This window comes from Aythya fuligula, chromosome 1 (genome assembly GCF_009819795.1).
Source record: "Aythya fuligula isolate bAytFul2 chromosome 1, bAytFul2.pri, whole genome shotgun sequence".
NCBI lineage: Eukaryota > Metazoa > Chordata > Aves > Anseriformes > Anatidae > Aythya > Aythya fuligula.
Window position 1 is genome coordinate 150538178 of NC_045559.1, and position 15566 is coordinate 150553743.

Below are 15566 nucleotides of genomic sequence, written 5' to 3' on the forward strand. Positions count from 1 at the left end.
ACAAAATATGAAGAGTATTATTTGTAAACACATTTATTCCTAAATTGATCTGCTTTTTTTTATTTATTTTATTTTATTAGTTATCAGCTGGCTGCTTGCTATTAAAGACACTAGTTCTGTGAACACTAAAATTAGGTGCTTAAATTTACTGGAATTGCTAATGTTGTTAATGCGGGACATAAGCACCAGCAGGGCTGCATCCATAATCCTGAGGCCAGCTCCCTAACTGGCTTATTAGTTTTTTGTTGTAAACATCAAATAGATATAATCTAACGGGACTTAATGCAATTTATGCCATATGTTTTCCTTCTGTTTTCTGTGTTATTTTGCTAGGGGTTTTGTTTTTAAAATACTATTCCATGTCTTTAATACTATCTTCACAACAACTGTATTTGCAGGATTACCTCTTTGCCTTCACTAATTTTACAGGCCCCAGGAAGCTATGAGTTTGTCTAATATCACACCAACTACAATCATGTAAAAACGAAACAATAATATACTGAAATTTAGGCTTTTTTTTTTTGGCCCAAGAAGATAAAAATACAGATTGGAACATGGTGACTTCACACATAGAGGCAGTTTCCCAAGTACTTATGAACTTATTTAAGGTATCCCTTTGCTACTTTATGGATGATGCTACTTTGTGAATTTATTTTACTGTGGAGCTCAAAACCCAGCTTTTATTTGGATCTTCAGTAACCTGACAAGGAAGAAGACCACCTAGTTGATGTGACCATTGCTGTAAACTGTGTGGTCACAAAGAAGTGCGCACCTACTAGGAGAGCTCTGAGATGGACACATAAGGTTCCTTACCAAAATAAACAACTGCCATAGTACTTGATGACCATGCCAAGCAAACAAACAGAAGCAAAAGAAACACAAAGCCAACATCCCAAGCCCCACAGAGCTGCTGCACAGACACACTTGGATGCCATAGTGCTGCTTTCTCCTGCTGCTTCTTGCCCAGCTACTGCTTAGTTTGAGCCCCTAGGAAGCATCCTGGCCTCCTTCGTACTTCCTTCACCCGTTATTCGTCTCGGGGCTCGGTGAACAAAGCCAGCCCCCCACGCCAGAACAGCTGCGAGGGGCCGAGAGGCAGCGGGCTGCATCCCTCTTCCAGGCTGCGCCTTCGCTCTGCGTGAGGACACCGCCGGCCGCCTCGGCCGCCTCTCCCCTCGGCACCTGCCGATGTGAGGCACCCGCCTGGATCTCGGCGGCGATTCCCCCCCTTCCCTTCCCTTCCCATCCCTTTTTTTTGCCGCCCCACCCGCCGCCGCTGTTGCCGAGAGACCGAGGGCGGCCGCCGCCGGGGCCCCTCCGCTCCCCGCGACACCCCGGGGCCGGGGCCGGCCCCTCCCGACCGCGCCATGAAGGCGGATGCTGGCGGTAGGTGGGAGGCGGCGGGCGCGGCCGGCTCGGTACGGGGGTCCCCGGCTCCTCCCCGCTCCCTCCCCGGCCCCCCTCCCCCGAGCACCCCGGGAAGACCGCGGCGACAGGGCCCCGGCACCGAGCCCCGGGGGCCGCGGCGGGCTCGGGGCCGGGGGAGCGGCCCTCGGCCTGGGCAAAACGAGCCCGGGATCGGTGCCCGGAGCGGCTCCATCCGGGGGGAGCTGGGGGGGACGCCGGGAGGATGGCCGGGACCCCCCGCGGGTGGTTTTCGGGGGGAGATGCTGACCCCGAGGGAATCTCCCCGGGGTTAACGCGCAGTTTCAAGGGCCTCGGGTAGTTATGTGAATGGAGACCTGCTTATTATTATTATTATTTTAATTATTTTTGTCTACGTCTTTTTGTTCGAGTGCTCCTGACGTCAAAGGCGCGTTTGTAGGAAGAGCTGAGCTTTCTGGTGGCCTTTAGCTACGAGCGTGGCTTTTAAGTTAGCTGAGGTTTCTTCAGTTACCCATCCTTGCGTTCAGAGTCACTGATATATAGGAAATATTCACAGTGAGAAAATACAAAGTGTATGCTGTTTGAGTCTTTTGTCTTTCACATCTTCAATTTCCTGGTTCATTGCATTGTCCCTCTTTTCATTTCCTTCTACAGCAGCCTCATCCCACCTGCCCCCTATGTGACCAAAAAAAAAAAAGAATACCTATTAAAAATGGACTAATTTTTACTGTATAAATCACAAGAAACTTCAATGGAGGGAAAAAACAAATACCACTTTGAGCTGATCTCTCAGGCTGCTAGAAGACTCCGGCTTTCTGCAACTTCATGAGTATACCTCTGGGAACATTTAGGAACAGCTAGGGGAATCATTTCCTTAACTGTTTTAGCTGGGTGCTGTGTTCTGAAATGAAATATTAAAGCCATAACAATTACCATGTCATTTGTTATGTAGTAATGTAGATCCATAGTCTTTTTGTTTGGCGTGTCTTTTTTTTGTTAATCTGAAATGTGGTCCACAACAGATTGTTCCCATTTGATATACGTTTCCTGGATATACAACCTTCTAACATACAAACTCTGCTTTGACTTCCACCTTTTGGGCATTGCTGTTACCATAGACACCATGTGGCATTCATCCAGACCCAGATCATGAGCCACGTAGATCTCGAGCCTGAAACTTTCTCCACGAGAAAGTAGTATCAAGCTGTGTTACAGGCGGTAATAATGGGCTACTGGACCAAATTCTGGAAGAGGTGCAAAGTCACTGATTTTCCAGGATAAGAATCTCTTCTTAAGAAGTGTCATGATGAGCTAGAACTATTATTGGATTCCGGGCTTTGGGGTTTTCCTCCCCTCATGGTATTCAGGCTGTTGAAAACAAAATTTTATCCATGTTTATGAGAAAAAGAGAAGTGTTCACATTCATGAAATAAACTTATTTTTACTGTGTTACTAATTCAGTACTTCCATGGCTGGAGAATTACTTGGTTTTCCTGTAGATTTTGAGCATGAAATCTTTTTTTGAAGTAAAAAGCAAAATCAGCCAAATATGCCAGTTATATGTCAAATCACATTTTAATTCCTTTTCAGTCTTTTTCTGTTCTTCGTTTTATTTGAACCTCCATTTGAAGTTCCATGTATCAGGTTAAGTACTAGTAAATGTCTTATTTTTGATGATACTACCTCTAGACGATGCTTGCAAATTACATTGTTACTACTAGTTTCTTTTTGTTTTCCTTTATTTTCTATGATCTTTTCGTCTTTCATCCCTGATATTTTTCCCTACTGTGAGAATACTCAGGCAGTGGAACAAGATGCCCAGAGAAATTGTACAATCTCCGTTCTTGGTGGTTTTCAGGACCAGACTGGAGTAACCTGAGTAAACTGTAGGCTTGTCTGACATCTGACTCAAGCACCCTTGGGCAGGAGATTGAACTAAAGACCTTCTGAGTCAGTCTGTGATTCTATGTTCTCAGTTTTCCAGTATAATTTTTCCCAAAAAACTTTCCCAAAGTTTGGCCTTTTGTTCTTGGCCATTACATTCAGTGTTGTGTTTATGGAGATAGCAGTACAATACCAAAGGTTGTGGCTGCAACTTGTGGGAACTGTCCTGCAACAATGAGAGTCTGTATCACAGGCCAACTTTTTTTTTTTTTTTTTTTTTTTTTTTTTTAAGAAAAGAAGATGAGAAGGAAGAGTCCTGATTGTGTTTTAAGGATTTCCAGCTTAAAATACATGGGTATTAACAGTTTCTCTGGAAATTCTTAAAGTAGTATATATAAACAGAAGAATTTGGAAAAGGAAAATCATCTAGAATATTCAATTTTTTTAAATAATTACTTTAGTAAAATTGTAACAAGGCTAAAAGTAAATAATCACTGTTTATTTTATTTTTTAATGTATCAATTTAAACTCTGAAAAAAATGTGTATACAAGGTTCTAGGCACTGTAGTGTGTAATTAGTAGTACAACAAAATCCCAGCAACATTAAAATAATCACTTAAGCAGGCATCTGCCTACAGAGATGCTCCTTTCCACCCTTTCGTCTTTCTGGGAAGGGTGCCCTCAACCCTTGCTTTAAAATCCTGCAAACTGTATCTCCTGAAGCATTCATGGGAGGTTAAAGAATGTGGGATCTTTTAAAAAGGGTGGGTTGCTCACTGAATCCTCTTGAAGATTGGTCTTCTCTTGCTTTCACTGGGGGCTACAGTTGCCACTTCGCGATGAGTAGACCACAAAAGCTAATCCCAGAATATTGTTCTTGTAGTTTTTCTAGCATGGTTCTTACTAAGCTCATTGATGCATTTCTTCGTCAGCTTTTAAGGATTTTCATATAGACAACATTGCAGTAGATTAGTCATAATGTAGCAAGTGATAGGTAGGTGGCCTCCCTATTTGTTTGTTTTTAATGCAATTTCTTAATTGAAAAATGTTAAAACACCAAACTTTGTATAAAGATATGAAGTTCATTATCTGTCTTTATCACAATACTGTGAGCATGCATAGGTTCTTCAAACTTGTGTCTTGTGGTTGTGGAAAGGCTTAAACGGATTTGTCCCATGACATTGTGTGGTAGTAGTGGTAGTCTGTATATCTTGTTCATGAGAGCTCTGCCTTTACATGCAATTTGATACTTGATTCTGCCTGATGATTAGGCCTGAATCATTTTCACTAGGTCTGAGAGGAAGAACTTCATAAGAAGTAAATATGGTGTGACACTGTCCTTAGCTGCAAATAATACGAGACATGTTGGGAGCAAAGAACTAAAGCCTGGACACCTGTCTGTTTTCACACTAGATGCTCTGAACACTGGTGGCCATCAGCAAACATTAAGCTTTCCCTGGCTGTTGAACCCCAGTATGATCTTTTTGGCCAGGGGTCCTGTTAGTATAAACAAGCTGTCACCAGCTGTTCTTTCCTACTTGTATCCAGATGATTTGAAATTGTGAATGCAACTACTTACTAGGGTATTTCTTTCAGTAGACCTTCTTTGTGAAAAATGCTGTTTGTTTTTAATAAGTACTGAAGTTTGATCAGCTATTAGGTGTAAGTTGTATTTAAATTAGTAAGGGAGATCTTTTAGGGCATTTTATCAGATGAAATAACAATACAACATGAAGAGAAAAATTATTGACATAAGCTTTTCTTTGAAACTAGTTATGAGTTAATAACATCCATAGTGGTATGTGCCATGTGATTGTATCAATTGGAATCCTGTCTTTACCCTTATAAACTTAAATATATCTGTACTATCATGTCTATAATTTGCTCACTTCAAATGTTCTGGTACATGAAAGCAAATCCTGAAATACCTTGCACATGTAAATACACCAAAAAGGAGGGATGGAAGTAAAAGTTGGTACAGCAACAGGGACAGTTTGCTAAGAGGGAAAGGAAAAAGGCTATTGAGATAAAAGAAGGAGAATTTATATTTTTCCTATAACTGTAGTACAGTGAAGAGCAATTTCTTCCTTAACATCATCATGCTATTTGAATGTGTGTCAATGCCCTCCCTCTGCCACTCATTATATATTTGGCAGGCTTTAGATTTTATAGACAGTAAAAAGTTCAAAGCTAATAATTTTCTAACAATTTTAGGAGTCGCTTCGTGTGTCCCAGCTCTGGGAAGAGTTGGAATTGGAGCTGACATTTTCAGACAAGAGAGAATTTGCATTGAAGGGAGTTCTTGTAGGTGGCCAGCCATGGGAGGACCTTCAGTCAGTGCTCACACAATCTCAGGTGACAAAGTCAACAGACTGAGACAGAAATATGTTGGAAACCAGACATAGCTGATGCAAAGGATTTGTCTAATTTTTGAACTCTCTCCATAAAACTTAGATGGGTATATCTACTTTATTTTTCTCTTTATTTTTTTTTTTTTGGTAAAGTCATTTTTCTACTGCTTTCTTAATCTACCAGAATTTATAAGCACATTTTCTTGAGTTTGTAATAGAGAATGCTTGAGCAGAATATGCTGTATGCAGTGAATTTCTTTTTTCTTTTTTTCTTTTTTTTTTTTTTACAGACAACACACAGATTTCTCAGGTTTTGATGTTGTGTAGGATCAGCTACTTTTTTTTTTTTTTTTTTAATTTGTCTTTTGATTTTTGTAGGAAGTGCAAACTTCCATTAGCAGAAGTGTCGTAATGGCTAGTGTGTCTATTCTAGATCTCACAAACTGGGATTAGACTTTCTTCAGACTTTTTCTTTCCCTTAAGTGCACAGTGGGACTTGAGTTTACCAGTTATTGTGCTTGAACAATACTCACATTTAACCATAAGCTGAAAATGTATTGTGATGCTGATATTGTAGTGATCTAGTTTATTGTCTAAAAGTTTAGTTCTGAGATAGTGTAGTAGTTGTTGAACATGTTGAAGTTCAGAGGAAGAGAGGGAGAGCAGGCTGACCAAAAAATGGATCAGAAGGGGCACAGTGCATGATTCATATTCTGTTTTCTTCCTGTATTTTTTTATTATTTTTTTTTACATCTTAAAATAGGGGAGAGTTTTAAAAGCAAAGAGGCTACTTTCCTGCCTGAGTAGGTTGACACCTGTGCTATAGATTTTCATTGCTATTGTAAAGAAAATGCTCCAAAGAAAAGTGATGTGGGTGTAGCCCTTAAAACTCCATGGTATTTTCTTGTCTCAAAACCTGTCTTTGTCCCGCACCCAGTATTTCTTAAAAACTCCGGAGCTAGAAATATATCCTAGGGAATGCATTAAGCCTTTCATGTTAATAACAGGTTGTGATCAAAGAAAGACCTAACGATGTATGTCGGAATCAATGTGGGAACTGCAGGGGTGGATTTATAGTCAGGGTTAGGGAGGACTGCAGCCTCCCCATTAGCACAGCTTGGTGTGGTGCTCGCTGCACGTCACATGCTGCAAGGAGTGCCTGCACAGCTCCCTTCCTCCCGTTCGTCTTTCAGCTAGTTCCCTCTTAAAAAAAAGGTGCAAAAGGGGTTGTAGGCCACACGTTAAACTTCTTCAAGTATATGGACCAGAGTGCAAAGCACCAGGCCTTGTGTTCTGCTGTAACAGACACATGTAAAGCTGTGGGTTCCCTGGAAAAATGTAAGCAGTGTGAACAACAACAACAACAACAACAACAAAATGCATAAAAGCTTCAGAGCAACCTTATTATACTTTTGAATAATAATCTTGCTAAAGACCATTTTCAGAAGATTCTTGACTTGTGGTCTTTATTGTGGTGTGTTTGTCTGTTTGTTTCATGGGCATTTCTGTGCATTTCAAGTAGAGAAATAAACAAGGTGGTTCTTGTATTCCATAAATGTTTATTCTCTTCTGTTAGATTTATATGTATGGCAATTCATTCAAGGCTACTGCATAAAAGGAAGAATTCTGATCTCTTTAGTTGCAACACTTAGGAATGTGAACTGAATCCATTATTAACAGCTAAAGTTCATGTGTCCATATCAATTCCAAAAATAAAAAAGTTGGTGTCACTGGATAGAAGGGTAGATGTGAATTTCATTGGAAGGATATGGCTCACCTTCCCACCTATCAGATGTATAAATAAGCAATTATTTGGTAATTGTCTACTCTCTACCCCAAAAGCTTGTTAAAGTGTCATCTTAAACCAAAAACAAAGAAAGAAACAAACAAAAAACAACAACAACAAACAGTAGTGGCTTGTCTGTGTTTCATATCCTGAGACTTCTGAGACTTTTTTCATAATTCTCTTATTGTTTGTACTTACCTTATTCAACCTCTATTTATTTTTGTGTATTTTCTTAAGAGTTTATTAGGAAATGCAGAAAATGGAAGCATAAAATTAATATTTTATTGATTGAATAGCTTTTGAGTAACAGTTTACAAACGAACATATGTGCAGGAAACATTTTAGATTTTGTTTTCCAAGGTCTCAAAAAATGCAGCTCCCAAGAAATTGCAGTAAACTTACCACTTTACTAAATGTAGCCATTTTAAATCTTCGTGACCTCAAAAAAATACCAACAGCTCCAAGGCTTTGAGAGTTTCTAGTTATGATTTGGTCCAAATAGAGAAAATGGGTCGGTACATTAGGCTTGGAAATAAATAGGAGAAAGCAGTAAAAACTGATCAAGAGAACTGAGTGATGAAATCATTTATGGGAAGGAAGTGGGAGCATGGAGCTCAAGCATGAGTTGAAGGGGCATATGGCTTGTATGGGTATGTTTGCAACCCCCCATTTGTTAGAATATTAATCTATAATGTTCATTTTACAATATTTGCATATATTTAGTGTTACCTTATCAGTTCCACTTCCACTTGGTGCTGTGATTCACTGTCCAACACAAATAAAGGTGTCAGAAGTTGCCCCTTATTTTGTGCCTTTATATCATTTGTGTTTCTTTAAAAAAAATAAAATACTGTGTAACTTCAGCTCCTTCAGCTGGGATTGTCAGTGTAGGACCTCAACCCTATTGCTTTTGGGTCTGTCCAGACTCAGACCAATGGTCCAGACTTGGCTTTTAAATATTAGGCAGCAGATAGGAGAAAGGTGCGTGCATTCAAGTCATGATGATGACACAAACATCATGCTCAGGAGTTTTAATTTACTGACAGATATGAAAGAGGAAAATCCAAAAACGTCACAGAAGCTTGAAAGGAGGCCTTTACGTATGGAGAGACACCATGGGAGAAAGCACTCTTCTGAAAATAGAGCAAGGGAATTACTGAGATAGGAGCTGACCTCTTGAATCTGAAAGAGGGAAAATAGAGTGGCAGTAGACTCTGAGGGAGTTGGAATAGCATGAATAGGTTGTTTGTCATGATAGCTTAAAGAAAAGACAGCCAGGGATGAATAGGTGCAGAGTGGACTTGAAGCAGTGGCTGGTGTGGTGGAAAGGCCAGTTGAGACAAAGCACCTGGGCACTTCCATACTCTTGAACCTCCTGCTTCTTCCAAGGACAGTCTTTCTGTCACTCATGCTGCAGTCATCACCATGCCTTGAGATACCTGATGGTCAACTTGTAGCTTTCAAGTATTTTGTACTAGTTTTGACAAACTTTTTGGAAATATAGTATCACCTATGAACCAGACTTGGTCCAGGGTAAAGATTCATGACAAGGCCCAAGATCCTGCTTTCTCCTTCCCCCTCACCTTCCTGAAAAAAAAGCATCCCTAAGAGACTGCATTTCATGAAAGACAGTTCTTGTGCAAGTCCAGTGCTCCCTGCTGTGCTGTTACTCCCTGCGCATATTCATCTCTTTGCATTTATTTTGATTCTGAGACTCTTGCCCTGTGTTTGGGGGAAAGTTGATGCTAATATTTAGCTCACCTTAGCTCTCGTAGTGCATCTGGTGGTTGCTGCTTTGAGTACTGAGGTGTGCAGAAGGCTCAGCCTCTGTGCCAGCAATGTTGAAACTCAACCTAATCTTGGGGAAACAGCACATTTTCCTTTGTGCTCCCATGTGCCAACAAAAGCCCCAGAGAAAACCAACTGTCCCACCGTTGGATAGATAATTACTGACATTAAAGAAAGGTATTAGAAAAAATGAATGTTAATAGTAGAAGTAAGTAGGAAAAAGACTTCCAATTTCAGTAAAGAACAATAAAATCTGTTGGCTACTTGGCATTGCCTGTTTGCCTTTGGCTTATTGGGCTTTATATTAGCCTAATATAATAAATTGAAATGTCACCATTAAATTAAATGGCTTCAGGAAATCCATCCAATGATTTCTTTCAGTTTAAGTTCACAGCAATAGCTGCCTTCGCATATTGGTCAAAATTTTCTGCCAGTGCTGCTAAATTGTAGTAATTGGGTTGTATACCTTTATGTAAATTGTTGTAAACTGAGAGTCATGTCAGTGATTTATATAGGCAAGGCTTTTTAATAAAATGAAGATCCTGTTAATAAATACCAAGTCCCTTTGCCATAAACCCTGAATGCTTTAGGTTATTTATAAAGCTGTTCAAAAGGGCATTATAAAATGGTTTCAGTGAATTAATATCTTTTCTCTTTTTTTTTTTTTTTTCTCCCAAGGTGGTTTCATGATCATAGATAACAAAAGTTAACTTCAGGATGCTAAAGAGAAAACAGAGTTCAAGGGTGGAAGCCCAACCAGTTACAGATTTTGGTCCTGATGAATCTTTGTCAGACAATGCAGATATTCTGTGGATTAACAAACCAGTACGTATCTCTTCCTGTAGTCGCTAATTGTAAGTTAAATGTAATTTCTGATGTTGAAATATGACTTCTAAGAATGGTTATGAAATAGGTGTTTGTCAGAGACAAATACCAAGCTGTAGTTGCTGATCTACCAGTTCATTTCTAACAAAAAGTCCAAAACTAAATACAAAGGTGGTTTTTGGTTGTTACAAAGTGATGGGGATGATCAAGCAGTGTTTTTCAACATTCATCTACTGACTGCTTTTTTATTAAGTAGCTATCCTTTCAATGTATCTGTTTCCTAACGTTTATTGAAATTAGAAGTTTGTAAAGTGAACTTTTGAAGAGAATGTCAAAAAGAGCACTTCATTGCTAAAGCACTGGCCAGCAGTTTCATTTTGACTTGAAAGTTTTTACTTTCAAATCTCCCTTTTTACATCCCTTATGAACATAAAAGTGTATTTTGGTTGTTTAGTTTCAAGTTCAGCTCATATTTTTCTAGTATCATTTCACCTACAATGTGCCTTAAAGCAATAGATAGGTGAAGAAGTGTCTGTCAACTTGAAACTGGAGATTGTTTCATTGGGAACAGAGTTATTAACAGAATGTGCTGTATTAAGAAGATACCTTTACCACGTAAAGATGGTTGTTATGATTAAATCACATATTCAGCTGTCAGTGAGCATCCGGGATTCCTGTGTTTTGAATGATTCATGGTTTTGTAGAGAAGGCATTTTTGTTCTTCTCTCAAAGGAGAGCAGAATTCTTTACTTTGTGAAAGCAAAAAGTCAAATATTCTGAAATAAATTAATACATGTTATTGGCATGGCATTCGTTTAATTCAACTATCATCTCATTTGCAGTATGAATCCCAGATCTCTAAGATTCACTTCTGAGTTTTAACACCTAAATCATTTACAAGACAACACCCATGAATTAATTATTCATGCTAAATAATTTAAAATAGAATGTTCCTATTGAATGTTGTAATTAGCTCAAAATGTCATTGCAGAAAGATACGCTGAGTTATTTACATATGTTTCTCAGTGCACAGCATTCAGCTTTTGGATGGAATCATTTTTTTTCTTGTCATGCTGGTATAATAGTTGCATATTGCTTAGCAAGTATAATATTAACATTTAACTATGGCAGACAACACATTTATCTATAAGCCACACTTTACTACTGATGTTATTTCTTTTCAGTTTAAACAAGGTTTGAAACAAGGCGGGTATAAAAGGGACATAAGAAACAATACATCACATGCCTTCCACTTCCAAATTATTAATTTGGGCTGAGAAACAGTAGAGCTATTCAGTTTAGGTCAAATTTCATTACATTTAGGTGAGCATATGGTGAGTGTTAAAACAGGTGGGTTTTCTTACGGCTTCTTCATATTGAAATGTTCGAGTTGGTGTAAATGAGTGTATAATTTTCTTTTGTTTGATGAATTTTATTTTTTTTTGCTTGCTGAATTTTTTTTTTTTTTTTTTTTACAATAGACATGACCTTATCAGCTCTGATTCATTACACTTGTCTGGCTTTAAAGATGTTTCAGTGGTGTTTTGATATAAAAGAGAAAAAAATCCAATGCTAAACCCAGGTACTGATACATTCTACCTTCTCATTAGACCTCCCACTGTGCCTGGCACTGAATATAGCCTTATTAATAAAGACTGTTTTGAGATTGAGACCTAAATAGTCATAGAAATGAACTGTTCTCTTACAGCAACAAAACTTCTTTGGAACAAAAGGGAATCCTGATATTAAGAAGTAGCTTTCTTTGACATAGTCTTTTTATATTTATTCATTTCATAAATGGAAGGATGATTTTAATCCCCGTGCCTCTCTTCATTTTTTGAATTGTGAACTAAAAAAAAAAAAAAAAAGTTAAATATAAAATAAGTAAATGAAAAATCAGTTCATCTAAATGTGAATTTTTTTTTTCCACAGATATTTTCATTTAATATATTCCCCCAATTTATAACATCAACTAATTCTACTTATTGTCTGCATAAAATATAAAATACAACAAGTTGTCATTTGAAAATAAATTGGACTGCAAAAACTGCAAAGTAGGAAGGATAGTATCCTGACTCTCAGTTTCCTGGCTCTTGAAACTTGGTTTATGAATTATGCAACCTCCCAAATTAACGAATAATTTATTTTTTGTTTCATAAAATCATGAGAGCTTATTTTTGAGATGAAGACCTTAAATACATGGATTATTATGTAAAAGAAAACTGCAAAAGAGTGTTTACAAAAAGTGCCCGTACAAGTTACGAAGGCTAAATATTTGAGCTGTTTTTGAAAATTAAAACAATCTTGCAATGTCTTGGTTTTCTTGTGTTGTTGTTGTGTTTTTTTTTTTTCCAGTGGGTACACTCATTACTACGAATCTGTGCCATAATCAGTGTTATTTCTGTTTGTATGAACACTCCAAAGACCTTCGAGCATTATCCTCCTCTCCAGTATGTGACATTTGCTCTTGATACTCTATTGATGTTCCTTTATACTGCAGAGATGATAGCAAAAATGCATATCCGTGGCATAGTTAAGGTAAGCATTTTAAAAATATTCTACATGTGCTCAAGAAAATGGATCTGAATATGTTCTAGTGACATTTGATCTTTGTTAACTTCTTACTTTTCTTTTTATGATTGTTTTTAATGGCAGGCAATGCCATGGCATATAAACAGAAAAGACAGGATGAGAAAGATGGAGCTTTGCTACCTATTTAATCCCCCCTAAATTTATTACCAACATTCATAATAATGTTTTCCTTCTAAGGAATGTTTCACATTCAGTTCAGAATGTGTGTTCATGTATGTTCATGTATGTTCAGAAACATACATTTTCACTGTATTATTATAAAAAAAACGAAAAGCAAAATGAACTGCATATACATTAATAAGGATCTTTTGTAAATGTCTGGAGATGCATATTTGGATATATGACTGATTTTAATTTCGCAAGCCTGAATGTTTTGTTGTGTGGTTACTTTGTTTAAAGAAGAAAATATGTTTTAACAGTGAGCTGAATGAAAAAGCTATCTTGCTTTTCCACATTTTTTTCCTTAATATAAAGAACACTGGTAAACAAATATTTCTCTTGTCATATGTTTACTGTTGATATTGGACTAACTTTTATTAGTAAATATGATACAATAGAATATCAACCTGCAGAGTTTTTCAGTGGTCATCATTATGCAGTATTACTTTGCTGATTGTTTCCAGTCTTTAGTGAAAAAATATGAATTTGGCTTACATATAGAAAAAAACATCTGTGGTGCTTATCAACAATATAATTTTGTAACTACTGCACAGAGTAGATAATCAGTGTTATCTTTCCCTTTCACTACTGAAAGGTCTTGATGACTCTAGAGACATCTTGGGTTCCACTTCATTCTTAGTTAGTGGGTGGCATTTTATAATAACTATATTAAAACTTATAACTATATATATGATAACTGACAAACTAGGCTGTTATATCATCATATATAATGAATATTAATAGCCAAAGTTAAAGCGACATTAATGTTAGTATTTAGGAAATTACTGAAATAAGATGATTCTAAGAGAATATTCTCAAGTTGTTTAAAAGCCAAAGCAATCCTTTGTGAAGTGGTATTTCTGGTGTTGTGAAGTAGTACTTCTGGCCACAACCTGTACTCTCTTATCCAGAGATGTCCTTTAAGCAGGTGAGTACAAGGACACATAAGCTCACAAATAGGGAGGTAGTGACCACTGTGAGCATTTGAACAGTGCAAGAGTAATGAGTTATTATTACAGCTGGTACAGGCTTTGCAAAGAAATGGGCATGTGAATACTAGAGCAGAGAGAGGAAGGGACAGCCAGCAGTGTAAATTTTGTACAGAGTTGATTTCTTAGTCTTTGTGTATGGAAATACCAGCTTCAGTCACAGTAAGCACCTATGGGCAATGGCTACCAGAAGTCATCTAGACCAGCCTGCTGCCCAGAGCAGGTCCAGTTAGATGACATTGCCCACGGCTGTGTCCACATGAATCTCAAACTCCTCCAGGGATGGAGCTTCCACAAGCTCTTTAGGCAGTCTGCTCCAGATTTGATCATCCTCATGCAAGAAATATTTTTTCCTGATAACTAACCAGAATTTTCTGAGTTTCAACTTGCTGTATTGCTTCTTGTGTTACCATTTTGTACCTCCAAGAAGAGTTTGGGTCCATCTTTGTATTTTGATGATGCAGCTGTGGACAGCAGCAAGGTCTCCCACTCACCTTCTCTTTTGAAGTCTGAACAGTGTCTTTCACCCTCTACTCCTGCATCATGTGCTCCAGCTCCCCAACCTCTTTGGTGGTCCTCTGCTGGACTAGCACAATTTCCTTTCTGTGTTTCTTGCACTGGGGAGCCCAAACCTGGACTTAGCTCAAAACTGGAGTTGTGGATGTGGTCTTAGAAGTGCTGATTAAAGGGAAAGGATGACTTCACCAGACCTGCTGCCTATGCTATTAATGTGAGTAGAGCCTAACTGTAGGAGAACAATTTGGGCTTGTATTATGTACAGTAAACTTCATAAAACGGTAATAGAATAGGATTAGCCTTAACTTGTTTCAACTGTCAAATTAGAACTTTTTGAACATGCTATCCGAGTGTTTCTTTGAATGCTAATCAATGAATAATCCATTTTTAGTGAATTATTTGACTCGCTCTTGGGGTTATTGATTCTAAGGAAAATGTTGGTTCTATTGTTAGTATTGTAATTCTACCAAGAAAGTAATGATCCATGGACTTACAAAGATAGTAGCAATCAAAGTAAAATACGGCACTGTTTAAAAGCCTATTAACATTTGTTAAAGATATTTGTATATGAAACGTCTTTATAAAAGGGAATTTGTTTATGAACTGTGGTTCTAATTTAAGTGCACTCAATACTTTTCATAGAATCACAGAATGGTTTGGTTTGGAAGGGACCTTAAAGATCATCTAGTTCCAACTCCTCTGCCATGGGCAGGGACACCTCCTACCAGACTTGAACACCTCCCACTTGGTCTTGAACACTTCTAGTAATTTTAGGTTAAAGAATCATGCACTGCTATGTGATTCTACTGAATTTTACCATCAATCAGGATTGCTGTAAAGGCCCTTGGGTTTGAAATGCTAACAAACTTTTGAACCTTGACTAATGCAAAATTTTAGTCCAGAGAGAAATCTAATTTATGGAGAAGGTAGGTACTACCCACTTAAGTCTCAATTAATAACAATGTGAGTATAGCTGAGCTAAGAAGATTTTTGAAAATATTAAGTCATGTCTAATTAACACCTTCTGAGGAGAAGTTTTAAATTTCCTTCCTCTGATTCCCAGGGGGTTTTAGAAAAAGAAAGTAGTTTCTGAGAAATCTAGCCTTTCCTCTGTAAAAAGTTTCTCTTTACCTATGTGAACTAAGTGGCAAAATAAAGTGATACATCCATCAAAGTGCTTTATTACCCCAAAAGGAAAGTTAAACTGAAATGTTGCTGTGACATTGTGCCTTTTATTACTCTTGTTTCCTCCTGAATAATTCTTAGTGTGCTAGCAAAGTCTATTTAAAT

General features: G+C 37.8%; 1 protein-coding gene across 1 annotated transcript in view; it reads left to right on the forward strand.

Moving 5' to 3' along the window:
• The first annotated feature begins 1146 nt into the window (after positions 1–1146).
• The window catches only part of NALCN (sodium leak channel, non-selective), a 230825-nt gene continuing 216405 nt past the window's right edge, over positions 1147–15566 (forward strand). The window contains exons 1-3 of the mRNA XM_032197441.1: positions 1147–1386; positions 9874–10020; positions 12376–12558. Coding sequence (XP_032053332.1) covers positions 9913–10020; positions 12376–12558 — 291 coding nt within the window. The 5' untranslated portion in view covers positions 1147–1386; positions 9874–9912. The remainder of the gene's footprint in view (positions 1387–9873; positions 10021–12375; positions 12559–15566) is intronic.